Raw genomic sequence first — 15,579 nt, 5'->3', positions numbered from 1 at the left:
CTCCACTATCACCTCATTATTTTTATTGGCATTTGCCACATGCCTAATAGACCATTATGACTACAATATACCAAAAATTTCAAGGGGACCCCAAGCTCTTTATAAATTTCACACCACTTCTCCCACAGGCGAGTGCTCACAGAGATTGCAGGCCGCTGAAAAGTCTCGAAAGGCCTCAAGCCCTTTTTAAAGCATGCCAGCTCTTCCACAAGCAAGAGCTCATGATGATTGCTGGCTGCCTCATCAACTCCCTAAAGTTACTACACCTTCCCAGTCCTTGAAACCCCACCAGCACCTACTCCCTTCCCCGTCTCTGTAACCACTCCAGGCCAGAGACCCTTCCCTGTCTCTGTAACCTCTCCCACCACTACACTCCTCACTACCTCTATACAACCTTCCAGCTCCTACACACCTCCCTGAATCTGTAGCCCCTTCCAGCCCCTACAACCCTCCCTACCTCCCTATACCCCTCCAGCTCCTGCACACCTCCCTAATTCTGAATACACCTCCAGCCCCCACGCCTCCCTACCTCTGTAACCCCCTCAAGCTCTTACACCATTCTCTACCTCTGTATACCCCCTCCAGCCCCTAACACACCACCCTATCTCTATAATTCACTCCAGCTCCCACGCCCCACCATGTCCCTGTAACACATGAGGCAGTACCTTTTAGATCCAAAGACCCTCTGGGTGAAAATATTCTTCCTAAATCCCTTCTAAACTTCTCACCACTTACATTAACCCTGAGCCCTTGGACATGTTTTTGAGGGCTAAGGATTCATCCTATCTACCCTGTCTACGCCTCGCATCATTTTTTATTTTCAGCGTGCTCTTACTATTTACATATCAGACCTACTTATAGTGAAGAGTGTAATGCTGCCTTGCAGAATGTAATCAATGTTGTAAGAATTATTGATGAAAGAATTGGTCCTTCAGTTCCAAACATGCTTATCTGAAGCACACAGGAGCAGTCAAAAGACACAATATCCATCCAACAAACTCCTATCTCCATGGCAACATCAGCCCTCGAGCTCTCTGCTGTTGCTCCTCCCTCCCACCCCAGAACCTTTTAACCCTTTAGTATATTGCTGTTCATCACAACAACTGGGCCACCTCCAGTTGCTGCCTTGAGTGAGAGGATTTAAGGGCAGCTCAGGGAGGGTTCAATACTAAGCTTGAGTGTTGTCTATGTGGGAGTGTCCACTGTTATGTTTTTTAACTCCAGAAACTATCAAAAGAAAATCATGGGAGTCAGGGATACCTGTGTACTTAGTTTTCTTTTAGTGAGGCAGTCACATATGACATGGTGGCATAATGATGTATGCCATTCACATACTTGTTACATATAATCCATAATGAATTATGTAAACAAACAATATATTTGCAATATTGTGATGCTCTGGGGAGGGGCGTGGTTGACAGCCCGGCCCCTGCATTTCTAATAACCAGTACTGTTTATTGTTTTTGTGTTAAAATGCTTTTGTGGGATTATGGTGGTAAGTTCCAGTTCATTTATTGCTACATTTTATCCTGGGTTACACAGTTATTCACTTGTGTATTTGTGGGTCACCCTGACTGTAACCGGGGTGTGTGATGGTCACCTCCTCTAACTGGTGAGACTGGTGGGGTTCACTCTCCGGGTCATGGTGCCCGGTCTGATTTGTGTTCGTCACAATAAAACGGCTGTTGAGTTCAACAAGCAACCTTGTCTGTCATTATGGACCAAATGCTCAGCACAATATTATTCAAAGATTACCGGTACTATAAACTCCAACACAGTACAGAATTTATCTCAACTCAAAGGTGTAACATTTTGCTCTCTAGTTATTATATGTATATTAGTACACACACACACACCTACCTACCTGTGTAATACAACTACTCTATTGACCTCCACAGCAGAGTAAATTTTAAAATGTTCCGCTGAGGACTAAAGATTTCATCGCTGTGGAGGATCTGCTACTCTTGTGGGATAACATCTTTCCTGACAGGTGGGGTGGGCGGGGAAGGTGAGAATCACTCTGCTTGGCGAGTGAGACTTGTGGCTGTGAAACAGTCTCAGGTTCTGAGGTCTCCACTGTGGTGGTTGTAGAAGTTGACTCTGGGACTGTAAGAAGTGGTTCTGACAGCTCTGGACACCTTCCTTCTCTAACAACTGACCCTTCTGTCCTCAACTGATCGATGCACCATCTCCAACTGACCTCAGGTGTAATCTCCACAGTGTAGCAGAGAGGTCCAGTTCTGTCTGTACCCACTTCCTGTGTATGGGTTGACATACCAAACAGTGCACGGCAAGCTGCTAGATGTGCTGATCTATCCCAGACCGCCAGATAAAGCTTTGAGCCAACGTTTTCATCTTGACCACACCTAGATGACCAGTATATTGCTCCTCCAACACATTAGTACTCAGCTTGGATGGTACAACTCTCAATCCCCACATAAGGCAAGCTCTGTCGAGGGCAAGTTCATCCCAGTGCTGGTGAAAATAGGAGTACTGGAAACTCGGCTGTACATTCCAGCTATTTTGGGTTGCTATGCCAGCCTGAGGCAGTGTGGGATCTTTTCTGGTTTCCCTATAGATCATCTCTGCCATAACAAGGAGGCTTTCAATTTCCAGGGGTAAATGGGACAATCCAGCAGTTTTTCCATGATTAGTCATCCTCTTGAATTTGACCTTGTAATTGTATCCTCCATGAAAGAGAGCCCATCACTGCTGTTAATGGAACACTTCTGTGGATCAAAAACAGACACTCGTGGTTGATGGTCAGCACTGAGAGTACACTCTTCCCCATACAGGGATTGATTGAAGTGTTTTACACCCCAAACGAGGTTCAAGACCTCTCTGTCAATAAGTGCGTAATTTTTCTCTGCAGCTGTAAGAGAATATGATACAAATGATAAGGGGTGTTCACTTCCAACCTGTTGTAGGCTATTATAGTAATTGACAAATTCTGAAGAAGACTCTGACTGGTTCTTTGACCTTGGGGCATCCATCACTGCCTGGATTCTCTCAGCACACTCATGTAAACCTTGTGTGTCAATAGTGTGCCCACAGTAAATGATGCTTAGTTGAAAGAATTCACTTCTTAGTTGAAAGAATTCACTCTTGTTGCATTGTGCTCTGAGCCCATAATCTTCTAATCTTATTATCACTCTCTTGAGATTTTGGAGATGTTCCTTGTCATCCTCACTGATAACGATAATGTCATCCAGGTAACACTGAGTGCCTGGATAGCCTTGTGATACCTAGTCCATAGCTTTCTGCCAGAGTGCAGGTGTAGATACTACTCCAAAAATAAGCCTATTATTGTGGTAAAGCTCATTGTGAGTGTTTATGGTGAAAAACACTCTGGACTATTCTTCCATCTCAGCTAAATCCACTTGGATTTCCCTCCTTGTTTCCCTCCAGAAAGGTTTGCAAAGATATCCTCTAGTCCAGGCAAAGGGAATTGATCTACTGTCAGTACTGGATTGATAGTGATCTTAAAATTACCAGGAATCCTGACAGAAACATCATCCTTGGGTATTGAGGTCATTGCCCATGGGCTTCTCTCACCCTTGGAAAGAATTCCTTCAGCATCCATATGATCTAGCTGACTGGCTACTTTATCACATGTGGTGTAAGGAACCAGACTGGTTTTGTAAAACTTTGCTGTGAAATTTTCATTTAACACTGTTTGAGTTTGATGTGTTTGAGTTGTCCAATTAATAAATAAATTCCATTTATTTTTGTCTGCCTGGACATACTCTTTTTACATGTCCTACTTTGCTGCATTTTCTGTAAGTTTTGCCTTTAAACCTGCAAGTATGTGATGGTAACACAATTTGTTCAGCCAGGCAGGTTTCTCTTCAAATGTTGTAATTTTGTTCACGCTCACTTCATTCCGAACCACAACTCATTTGTGTCTCTAGCTGCTGTTTCCATTGATACAGCAATTTCAACTGTTCTATTAAGTGTAAATTGTGCTTCCATTAGCAGCCATCTTTGAAATCTTTGTTATAAGATCCACAAAATAAATAATCATTCAGTGCACCATCAAGACCATCACAGAACTAACAACGCTCAGACAATTTTGTCAATTCAGCCACATGGACTCCCCTTCCTTGTGAGGTACAGGAGCCAGAAGACACACATTCAAAGTTTGAAGAACAGTTTCTTCCTCTCTGCTGTCAGATTTCTAGACGGTCAATAAGCCCATGAGCTACCTCACTATTTTTGCTCTCCTTTTACATTTCTTATTTAATTTTATTTCCTTTTGTAATCTATAGTATATTTTATGTATGGCACTGTACTGCTGCCAGAAAATAACAAATTTCGTGACATACGTCAGTGAGAATAAGCATGATTCTAATTCGGAGTACTGTGTTCAGCTTTGGCCATCCTGTCAGAGGGACTGCATTATTAATCTTGAAAGAGTGCAACTGAGATTGATGAGAACATTGCCAGGATTTGAGGGCCTGAGTTACACAGAGGAGTTGGGAAGACTAGGACTGTATTCACTGAAACACAGGGCACTGAGGGGTGACCTTACAGAGATGTATAAAATTACAAGGGGTACAGATAGGGTGAACGCACTCAATCCCATGAGAAAAGAACTGTCGGGAACCAAGGGAATTAACTCCTGGCCTGCCCAACTTCTTCCTATAGATCAGGCACCGAAGTCCTGACAAGGTAAGCAGCCGACATTTCAGACTGATGAAGGGTACTGGTCCTAAACCTCAACCATTTATTCATTTCCATAGATGCTGCCTGACCAGTTCCTCCAGTATTTTGTGTATATTGCTCTGGATTTCCGGTATCTGCAGAAAATTTTGTGCTAAACATCTCATAAATCTGTTTTGCACTCCTCTCAGCTTAATGACACCTTTCCTATATCAGGCTTACCAAAACAGTACACAGTTCTTGAGGTGAGGCCTCAAAAACATCTTGTACAACCGTGACACCACGTCACAAATCCCATGCTCAATATCCCGAAAAACAAAGGTGAGAGTGCTGTACACCTTCTCAATCTTGCAAACACCAGTTGTCAAGGAAAACCTTTTCTCCAGATGTGCCTGTTTGAATGCCCTTTTCATGTTGTAATTGCACCCACCTCTATCACCTCCTCTGGCGGTTCTTCCCAAATACTCCCACTCTCTTTACAAAAATCTTGCCTCATACCTGGGATACTATACAGAGACTCTCATCAGCTCCAGTGCTTTGGAAAAGACCTGGAGAGTTCTCCCCAGCTCTTTCTTGTTTCTGGATGCATTAGAACTTGGTATGGCAACTGCTCTGCCCATGACTACAGGAAACTGCAGAGAGTTGTGGATACAGCTCAGCACATCATAGGAACCAACCTCCTCCTTAAGGACCCTGTCTGTAATTCCCACTGCATCAAATAAAGCAGCCAGCATAATCGAAGATCCCACCCACCCTGGACACCCTCTCTTCTCCCCTCTCCCATTAGGTGGAAGATATAAAAGCCTGAAAGTACATACCGCCAGGTTCAAAGACAGATTTTATCCCACTGTTATCAGACTCCTGAATGGACCTCTTGTACGATAAGGTGGACTCTTAACTTCACAATCTACCTCACGACGATCTTGCCCTTCATCATTTGTGTGCACTGTACTTTTTTTAAAGTCAGTTTTATACTTTATTCTGCATTGTTATTCTTTTTCCTCTAAGCACTGTGTAACGAGTTGATCTGTATGAACAGTGGGCAAGACCAGTTTTTCGTTGCATCTTGGAACATGTGACAATAATAACCAATACTTAACCCTCAATTACTCAACCACACAAAAACAAAGACAAATTATCCAATTATTCCCCAATGTTAGAGCTTGTAGGATTTTGCTGTGTGCAAATGGCTAACGACAACACTTTTTAAAAAAGTGCTTCACTGACGCAGAACCACACTGAGATCCTGGGGATATTGCTATATACATTGATTTTCATTACATAAAGATCATGTAATGTTGGGTTATGAATTTATAGAGAGCACAGCAGGTGAGTTACAAGATCTTTTTATTACAATGCCCATCAAAGTACTCTCGGCAATAGCACCACAAATCGATTTCATGTATATAAATATATAGACAAATAAAACTAACTTCAGCCAGTCGACATATTTCACTCAGAGCAGGAGAACTGAGAGCAGGGACGGGCTCCATTCTCTTCCAACAACTGACAGAGTTGTGAACTCGTTCTTCAGTCATCTTCATTCTGTGAGCCCAGCTCCAGCCCGCATCCCCCTCTGCTACATGCTTAAACCAGACAGAATGTGTGCAACTCAATAACTTAAAACAGAGGCTCACCTTAGACATGAACCTGCAGATGAGGGCAACGTACAGCAATAAAAGAGAAACTTAGACACTGGTGAGGTGGGAACATTTTGCACCTCATGAAAAGAATACATTTACCACATTAAAAACTAAAATAGGGAATGCAATGATGTTCAAAACCTGTGTCAGGTTTATTACATAATTAAGTCTATATTCAGAACAAAAATATTGACATTCAGCTCAATTTGTTCTGGTATTTTCCACTTTCAAAGCAATCTTTTGTGAGATTAGTTGGAAATTGTTTTGTATGACTTGCATTAAATTTTATTGATGCAAGGTTCAGTATCAGCTGAGGACGGTTACACAAAGACTGATTATCTAATGCCCAGATAAAGGGTCTCGACCCGAAACAGCGATTGTCCATTTCCCTTCACAGAACCTGCCTGATTGTCTGAGCTCCTGTATCTTGTGTGTGACTTGCAAGCCCCTTCCCTTCAACACCCACCCCCACCACCAATCCCTCCAGCCCCGGCCCCAGCCCAGGAAGGGAGCTGCCTTCTTGGACTGCCACAGCCTCTTTACTGAAGATGCTCTCATGTTTTGCTGATGGTGGGGAAGGAATGGAGTGAAGTGGGGGGTGGGGGGAGCTCCAGGAGTTAGAGACCCAGCAATATATTTCCAAATCAGGATGGTGGGCAACTTGGGGAGAGGGGTGTCAGTTAAGCCTGGAGATGGAAAGCTGCAGAGGGTTGATTTTCTCAGCCAGCTCTCTCATAGGCCTGTTACCATGCTGTGGCTCTAAAACAGGCATAATGCTCCCCACCATCGAGGGCATCTTCAAACAGCGATGCCTCAAGAAAGCTGCATCCGTCATTAAGGACGTCACCTCCCAGCACACACACTCTTCTCATTGCTACCATTACAGAGCAGACACAGGAGCCCTGATATTTTAGGAATGACTTTTTCCTCTCTGCTATCATATTTTGAAACAGTCAGAATCATTTATTATCAGTGATGTGTCTTGAAATCGGCTGTTTTGAGGCAGAGGTATAGTGCAAGACATTTTTTTTTAAAGAAGTTACAATGGAAATATATTTTTAAAATATCAATAAAGCTTGCAAAAACAAAGCAAAATAGTGAGATAGCATGCAAGAACTCAAACAGTATCTCACTATTTTGCTGTTTTTGCAAGCTTTATTGATTTTTTAATATATTTCCATTGAAACTATCTTTCTACAGTTTATTTATATTTTTTGTTGTAACTTGTAGTATTTTTCTTAAGTGTTGGACTGTACTGCCACAAAACAACAAATTTCATGACAGATGAAAGTGATAACAAACTCGATTCTCATTTGGATTCCCTCCTTTCCCCTCTCTGTATGGCCAGCTTCCATTGGTATCACCACTCACCACCCCAATCCCCCTCCCTCCTTACTCCTTGCCCCCTAGGTGCCGTTCCAGCCAGCTCCTAACCCCAGCCAGGCTGTAGTAAAAGGGCCCCCTCCCTCCGAGGTGTGCCACCCTCCCATCCCGCACAATGCAGAAGCGCTCGTAGGCCACACCGTAGGCCTGGCTGGCCCCATCCTCCATGGAGTCGGCCACCACCCGGCACCAGGGGTCCAGCCGGAAATGGCGGAGGAGGATGGAGGCAGCTGCGAGGCGCTCGGCCAGTGACCGGTGTTGCGGGAGCTGGAAGGGCGAGGTGGCAGCCCAGCCATCGGAGGGGTGGGCCTCGCCAATGTAGACCACCAGGAAGTCTGCCACTCCGGCGTACTCCTCGGCCAGCTGGCAGAAGTCGGGCAGGGTGCCCACGAAGGGGGGTCACGTAGCCGAGCCGAAGTTGACCACCAGTGGGCGGCCCGGCCTGGCCAGGTCCAGCAGCCGGCAGCGGGACCACCCACCCTCCGTGCCCACCTGCACCACTCGCGAGTTGGGGGCCACCCCACCCTGCTTCACCGGCTTGCGTGCGTCCAGCAGGAAGCTGTCCCAGACTGAGCGCAGGCCCGGCAGGGTGAGCATCCTCTGGCCCCTGGCCCAGCCTGAAGACAGGCCGAAGCCACTTAGCAGGCCTGCTACCTGCTTAATGAGCTGCACTGAGTCATAGGCGGCCAGGAACAGGCAGTTGGAGAAGAACCCAGGCAGGATCTGCAGGCCGATCAGGAAGTCGACACTCAACAAGCCCATGGTGTTGCTCCACGGAGATTAGCGGGCTTGCCTCAAAGTTTTTGTGAAAGTTGCTCTCTCCCTCTCTCTTCCACTCTCTCCGGTCTCCTCCAGCTCTTCTCCACTCTAATTGTTCATCTACTCCATGAGTCAGATTAACAAAACGAATCCACTTCCTTGAATCACCTCTGTCTCCTGAAGCCACTCTCTCTCTCGAATCCACACTCTTTCAAGGCTGCTGTTTTGCTCGAATCCACTTTCTCCTTTCCCTCTCAAAGGAGCTCTTCCTCTCTTGAATCTGCACAGTCTCTTGATTTGACACTTTCTCTGCCTCCAACCAATGGAGATGCAGGCAAGGGGAGGGAAGAAGGACTGAGGCAGGTCCTACCAATCCCCTGCAGAGGTTTAACCCAGCCAACTTCGGTCTCACGTGCACCCACCGGTCCTCCCCGTCACAGCTCTGCTGACATTCGCTGTGTGTCTGCACCGACAGCAGGTTGAGCTTACTTTATATACCCAGCTGCTGCCAATTACTGTGACTCCACAGAGCAGGACTAATCTCTGCTGAAGATCGTGACGTAGATGGCTGGCTGAGTAAGGAAAGTTTGCCCAGTGCTTGGAAAAAAAACATGTGCTTTGTAAAACAAACAGATTAGGCTGTCGCTCCTCAGACTGAGTCGATGCAGCATTTTGCACGAGGAAACAGTAAACTTAGGCACAGAATCAGCTTTATTATCACTGACATATGTGGTGATATTTGTTCCTCTGTGCCAGCTGTATAGTGGCAATAGATAAGATATCTGATAATTACAACAAAAAAATAAGTACTGCAAAAGTAGTAAGATAATGTTCGTGAGTTCATGGACTGCTTGGAAGGCTGACGGTGAAGGAGAAGAAGCTGTTTATAGAACTTTGAGTGTGTGTCTTTGCACTCCTGTATCTCCTCTGACAGTGGTAATGAGAAGAGGGCATGACCTAAGTAGCCGAGCAGTCATCCACACCAGACTTTGAGGTGAGAGATTCTAGGTTCGAATCCGGCTGGCTCCCTGCTCACTTTTCATCCATGCTGGGTTGAGCATCTCGGCCTCGTATATACTTAAACAAAAACAAATGCGAAAGAAATGACAAGGTTGCGACCCACTGCACCACAAGCTGCAGAGTGGACCAACAACAATGTCCTAGGTGGTGGGTGTCCTAAATGATGGATGTTGCCTTTTTGAGGCATCCCCTTTTGAAGATGTCCTCGATGCTGGGGAAGGTAGTGTTCCCATGATGGAACTGGCTGAGTTTACAACCCTCCGCAGCTTTTTCTGTTCTTTTCTGGCAGCAGTACAATGCAAAGACATAAAATTATGGTAAGTTATTAAATGAATAAATAGTGCAAAAAGGAATAACAAGGTAGCGCTCATGGACCATTCAGAAATCTGATAACAGAGGTGGAAAAGCTGGTCCTGAATCGCAGTGGTGTGTTGGTCACCTGTGATGATAGTGATGAGAAGAGGGCACGTGTTGGGGTCTTTAGTGATGGATGATATCTTCTCAAAGCACTACCTCAATGGTCAGGAGGGCTAGTGGCCATGATGAAATCCACAACTCCTGTAGCCTCTTGTAATGCAATCCTGGACACTGGAGATTCTACACCAGGCAGTGATGCAATCAGTCAGAACTCATTGGCAGAAATCAAACTTTGTTAATATACTAAGGATTCACGGGTCAATTTAAACAGCAATTTTGCATTTCTATAGCACCACTTGGGATGTGGCATCCCACTCTATCTGGCCTGCAGATACTGGCTGGAATGCAGAGGCACCAGCCACCACCAGTCACAACAAGCCCACACAAACAGCAGCACCATTCTGACTTACAGCATTGAACATAACAGTTCAGTACAGACCCTTCAGCTGCAATGTTGTGCCAACCTTTTAACCTACTTTAGTATCAATCTAACCTTCCTTCCTACAAAGCCCTCCATTTTCAATAATCCATGTGCCTATTATAAGAGATTCTGAAATGCCCCTAATATATCTGACTCTTCTACCATGCCTGGTAGGGCATTCCACACACCCACCACCTTCTGTGTACAAAAACCTACTTTTGACATCACCTTAAAATTATGCCACCCTGGGAAAATGCCTCTGGCTGCCCAGTCAGTCTATGTCTCTTACTATCCTGTACACCTCCATCAAGTCAACTCTCATCCTCCTTTGCTCGAGCTCGCTCACCCTATCCTCATAGGACATGTTCTCTAACCCAGGCATTAGCACGATGCTATTACAACTGCAGGTATTCTGTAGTTCGGAACACATGGATTTTCCCTGGGTGCTCCAGTTTCCTCCCAAAGTCCAAAGCCGTACTGGGTAGGTTAACTGGTCATTGTGAAAATTTCACGTAAGCAACACTTCAGCCTAGCGGAAGGAAGGAGTTCCAAGACATACATGCAAAAATTAAGCCCCAGTGATAATATTTTCAAATCAGGGCATTGTTAAACTTGGAAGGGAGTCAAGAGTAGGTGGATTTCCCTAGTGTCTGCTGCCTTTGTCCTTCTTGCTGGTGAAGGCCATAGATTTGGTAAGTGCCGTGGGGGTAATCCAGACTAGTAAATAACAATTCTGTTGATGCACGCATTATTGTGAGGAGGGAGCAATGCACAGGATCAGAAAGAGCTGATGTAAACTCAGCCAGCTCCATCATGGGCACTAACCTCCCCACCATCGAGGATATCCTCAAATATGATGCCTTAAAAAGGCAGAATCCATTATTACGGACCCCCATCACTCAGGATGCCCTCTTACCATTAGGGAGGAGGGACAGGACATGAGTTTTAGAGTACTCGCTCCATAGAGTACTCGATGGAGTGGTAGGATTCTATGGAGTACTTTGTGGGATCAATTCAGTGTTAAGGTGAGTGAAGTTATCCACTCTGGTTCTGCAGTCTGATGTTTATAAGGTAACACCTGTCCCTAAACCTTGTGGTGTGGGACCCATGGCTCCTGTACCTCCTTCCCAATGGCAGCAGTGAGAAGAGAGCATGGATGGTGGGTTTTTTTGATGATGGATCCCATCTTCTTGTGGCAGTGCTCTTTGTAGTTGTGCTCAGTGCTGGGGAGGGTTTTCCCTATGATGGACCCAGATGTTACACCATTTTCTGTAGAGTCATAGAAAAAGTACAGCACAGAAACAGACCCTTTGGCCCATCTGGTCCATGCCAAACCACTTAAACTGCTGCTCCCATCGAACTGCACCAAGACCATAGCTCTCCATATGCTTATCATTCATATACTTATCCAAATTTATCTTAAACATTGAAATTGAATTTGCATGCACCACTTGTGCTGGAATCTCAGTTCACACTCTCATGACCCTCTGTGAAGAAGTTTTCCCTTAAACTTCTCACCTTTCACCCTTAAACCATGACCTCTGGTTGTAGTCCCACCCAACCTCAGTGGAAGAAAACCTGCTTGCATTTACCCTATTTATACCCCTTCTAAGTTCTGCTATGTTCCAAGGAATAAAGTCCTAACTTATTCAATATTTCCTTATAAATCAGGTCTTCCAGACTCATCAACATCCTTGTAATTTTTTTCTGTACTCTTTCAACCTTATTTACATCTATGCTATAGGTATTTGACCAAAACTGCACACAATTAGGCCTCACTAATACCTTGTACAACTTCAACATAACATCCATTTATTATGCTCATTGCTGTGATTTATGACGGCCAATGTGCCAAAAGCTTTCTTTACAACCCTACCTACCTGTGACCTTTCCTTCTTGTGCATTGGTGTTTCCATACCATGCAGTAATACGACTTTATAGTGTTACTCTCTTTCCAGGAACTGGGGCTTCTCCGTTAGTCCTACCCTGTTCCAACAATTACAGCAAACACCAAAGAGTTTTCTCTGAAATACATTGAGTAATCACACTTTATTTTTTCAATTTGCTGGCTTATAAAAGGCTTTCATCATCTCAGTGGTGTCATATTGAATTCCCTTGGCAGAACTTCAAGCCATCGATCGTGCTCTCCTAAGTACACATTACGACCCGTTCCAACACATGTCCATTGGGAGCAACATTATCTTGCAGCGACTACAGTACCTACAACCCATTGCTTTCATTTTTTACTGAAGCCTTGTAAATCATGGGGTTCACCAGTCCCTCCATCTGTGTGCCAGCAGCAAAGACTACGAACACGCTGGTGCAGTGGATCAGAATCAGAGTATTATCACCGATTTATATGGTGTCAAATTTGTTGCTTTGCGGCAGCAAAGCTCAAAGTACAAATATATCACCATATACTATATTAATATTCATTTTCTTGCAGGTATTTACAGGAAAATAAAGAAATGCAATAGAATTTAATACATACATGGCTTATAAGATAGATTGAGTGAGTTAGGGCTTTCCCCTTTGGAGTGGAGGAGAATGAGGGGTAACTTGATACGTCTCAGGATGATAAGAGGCATAGATCAAATGAACAGCCAGAGACCTTTTCCCAGGGTGGAAATGGCTAATATGAGGGGTCATCATTTTAAGGTGTTTGGAGGGAAGTATAGATGGGATGTCGGAGGCAAGTTGTTTCTTTGCAGAGAGTGGTGGGTGCATGGAACACCCAGGGCAGATACATTAAGGATATTTAAGAAACACTTAGATAGGCATATGGTTGATTCAATTCCCGCCACTGTCCTTAAGGAGTTTTTAAATTCTCCCTATGACCACACGGGTTTCCTCCCAAATTCCAAGAGCATACAGGTTAAGGTCAGAAAGTTGCAGGCACGCTAATGTTAGCTTGAGAAGTGTGGGGACACTTGCGGCCTGCCCCCAGCACAACCTCAGTCTATGTTGGTCATTGACACAAAAGCAACACATTTCAGTGTGTTTCATGTACACTTTAATGTACATATGGCAAATATAGCTAATCTTGAACCAATGGAAAGGTGTGTCATCCTGGGGGGGAGCTACACAAACGGTAATGATGCTCTGCCTTAAAAACATGTTGACACAACAGCATTTATTGAGCCTGAATATAAAAGGTTTTGCACTATTTAGTAGAGTCATAGAACACTACAACACAGAAAACAACCCTCGGCCCACCAAGTCTGTGCCGAAATATTATTCTGCATGGTCCTGCACCAAATCCTCCCATCCATGTATTTACCCAGACCTCTTAAATATTGAAATCGATCCCACATCCACTACTTCCGTTGACAGCTTGTTCCAAATATGCACCTCAGTGATGTTCCCTCTCATGTTCCCCTTAACCTTTCACCCTTAACCTATGGCCTCTAGTTTAAGTCTCACCTAACCTCAGTGGGAAGAGCCTGTTTGTATTTTCCCTATTGATAATCTTCATAATTTTGTATACCTCTGTCAAATCTCCCCTCATTCTCCTTTGCTCCAAGGAGAAAATATATTTTATTATAGAATAAGTTCATTTAAAAAAAATGAAAGGACTGCAATCCAGCTACACGGGACTCTCACCAAAACACTGACTGCCTCTTCACTCTTCATCCTTCAGTCTTTGATTTTTTTTTTGTTCACATTTGGCACCAACAGTAAGGCAGATTAACCAATCCTTTCTAATAACAAATTCCTGGAAAGTGTTTAGCAGGCTGAGCAGTAAACGTATGCGGGGATGAGGAGAGCGCAGAGAGGAAATTTGGGTCAGGACCCTTCATCAGGACTCAATATAGCTCAACCCACTGAATGCTTTGAGCAGAATCAGGTTTATTATCACTGATTTTATGTTGTGAAATCTGTTGTTTTGTGGCAGCAGTAGAGTGCAAAACAGAAGAAACACTACCGTACATGCTACATTAAAATATAAATAAGTAGTGCAAAAATGAGAAAATAGGGAGTAATGTTCATTTTCTTGTGGACCATTCATAAATTTGATGGTGGAGGAAAAGAAGATGTTGCTCAAACATTGAGTGTGTGCCTTCAGGTACACTGGTGCAATTATGCATTGCTGTCATAGACAGCATCCTCCCATCAGCCTTTACTGCCTGGTTTGGTGCAGCATTCTCTCACAATATACGAAAACTACTGCAAACAGGTCAGCAGAAAAGGTCATTGGTTGTGGTCTACCATCACTGAGAAATTGTACGTGTCCAGGACAAAGAAGCAGGTGGGAAAAGTCATTTGCGGACACAACCCATCCTGCAAACTGCCTTTTCCAAAATCTCCCTTCTGCAAAGGACTTTAAGCCTACTAAAACAAAAAACAAATTATGTCATCCAAAGTTCCTTCCCACAGAAAGTTAATCTGATCAACCATTCCATTTAGCCCCAACAAATCCCCTCTATTATCTGAGTTAGAGCACTGTAAATACTTTAAATCACTTTTAAATACATTATACGAGAGGTGATTGATAAGTTTGTTGCCTATGGTAGAAGTCAATTTTAGAAAACCTAGCACATTTATTTTTCAACATAGTCCCCTCCTACAGTTACACACTTAGTCCAGCAGTTGTGGAGCATACAGATCTTGGGCCTCCAGAAAGTTGTCTCCAGATGGGAGATTGACAAGTTTGTGGCCTAAGGGAGAAGGTGATGAGTTATATAGCTCTCGTTACATGCACACACAGGTCAACTCTTTGAGTGATTATGCAGAAAGTTTTAAGTTAATAACTCATCTCCTTCTACCTCAGGCCACGAACTTATCAATCACCCCTCGTATTTATGTATTTAGAGTCACAGGGTCAGAGAGCACTACAGCACAGAAATAACCTTTGGCCCATCCGTCTGTGCTAAACTACCGTTCTTCCTTGTCCCATCGACCGGCACCAGGACCATAGCCCTCCATACCCCTCCCATCCATGTACCTATCCAAATCTTTCTTAAATGTTGAAATCAAACTTACGTCCACTACTTCTGCTGGCAGCTCATTCAACATTCTCACCACCCTGTGAGTGAAGGAATTCCCCTTTATGTTCCCCTTAAACATTTCACCTTTCACTCTTAACCCATGACCTCTGGTTTGAGTCTTGCCCAACCTTATTTGTAAAACTTTGATTGAATTTACCCTATCTGTACTCCTCATAATTTTGTACACCTCTATCAAATCTCCCCATCATTCTCCTACACTCTAAGGAGTTACTCCAACCTATTCAACCTTTCCCAATAACTCACGTCCTTAAGTCATGATAACATC

General features: G+C 44.1%; 1 protein-coding gene across 1 annotated transcript; it reads right to left on the bottom strand.

Annotated features, from left to right (window-relative positions):
* Window positions 1–7,697: 7,697 nt before the first annotated feature.
* On the bottom strand, window positions 7,698–12,269 carry dio2 (iodothyronine deiodinase 2). The gene is made up of 2 exons (XM_059988129.1): window positions 12,186–12,269; window positions 7,698–10,064 (listed from the first exon to the last, which is right to left on the bottom strand). Exon 2 carries the CDS (start codon window positions 8,448–8,450, stop codon window positions 7,698–7,700), a length of 753 nt encoding a protein of 250 aa, XP_059844112.1. The 5' UTR covers window positions 8,451–10,064; window positions 12,186–12,269.
* Between the last annotated feature and the right edge of the window lie 3,310 nt (window positions 12,270–15,579).

Source organism: Hypanus sabinus, chromosome 2 (genome assembly GCF_030144855.1).
Source record: "Hypanus sabinus isolate sHypSab1 chromosome 2, sHypSab1.hap1, whole genome shotgun sequence".
In the NCBI taxonomy this organism is placed as follows: Eukaryota; Metazoa; Chordata; class Chondrichthyes; order Myliobatiformes; family Dasyatidae; genus Hypanus; species Hypanus sabinus.
The sequence above is the reverse complement of the archived record's forward strand: the minus strand, read 5'-3'. Positions and strand labels throughout refer to the sequence as shown.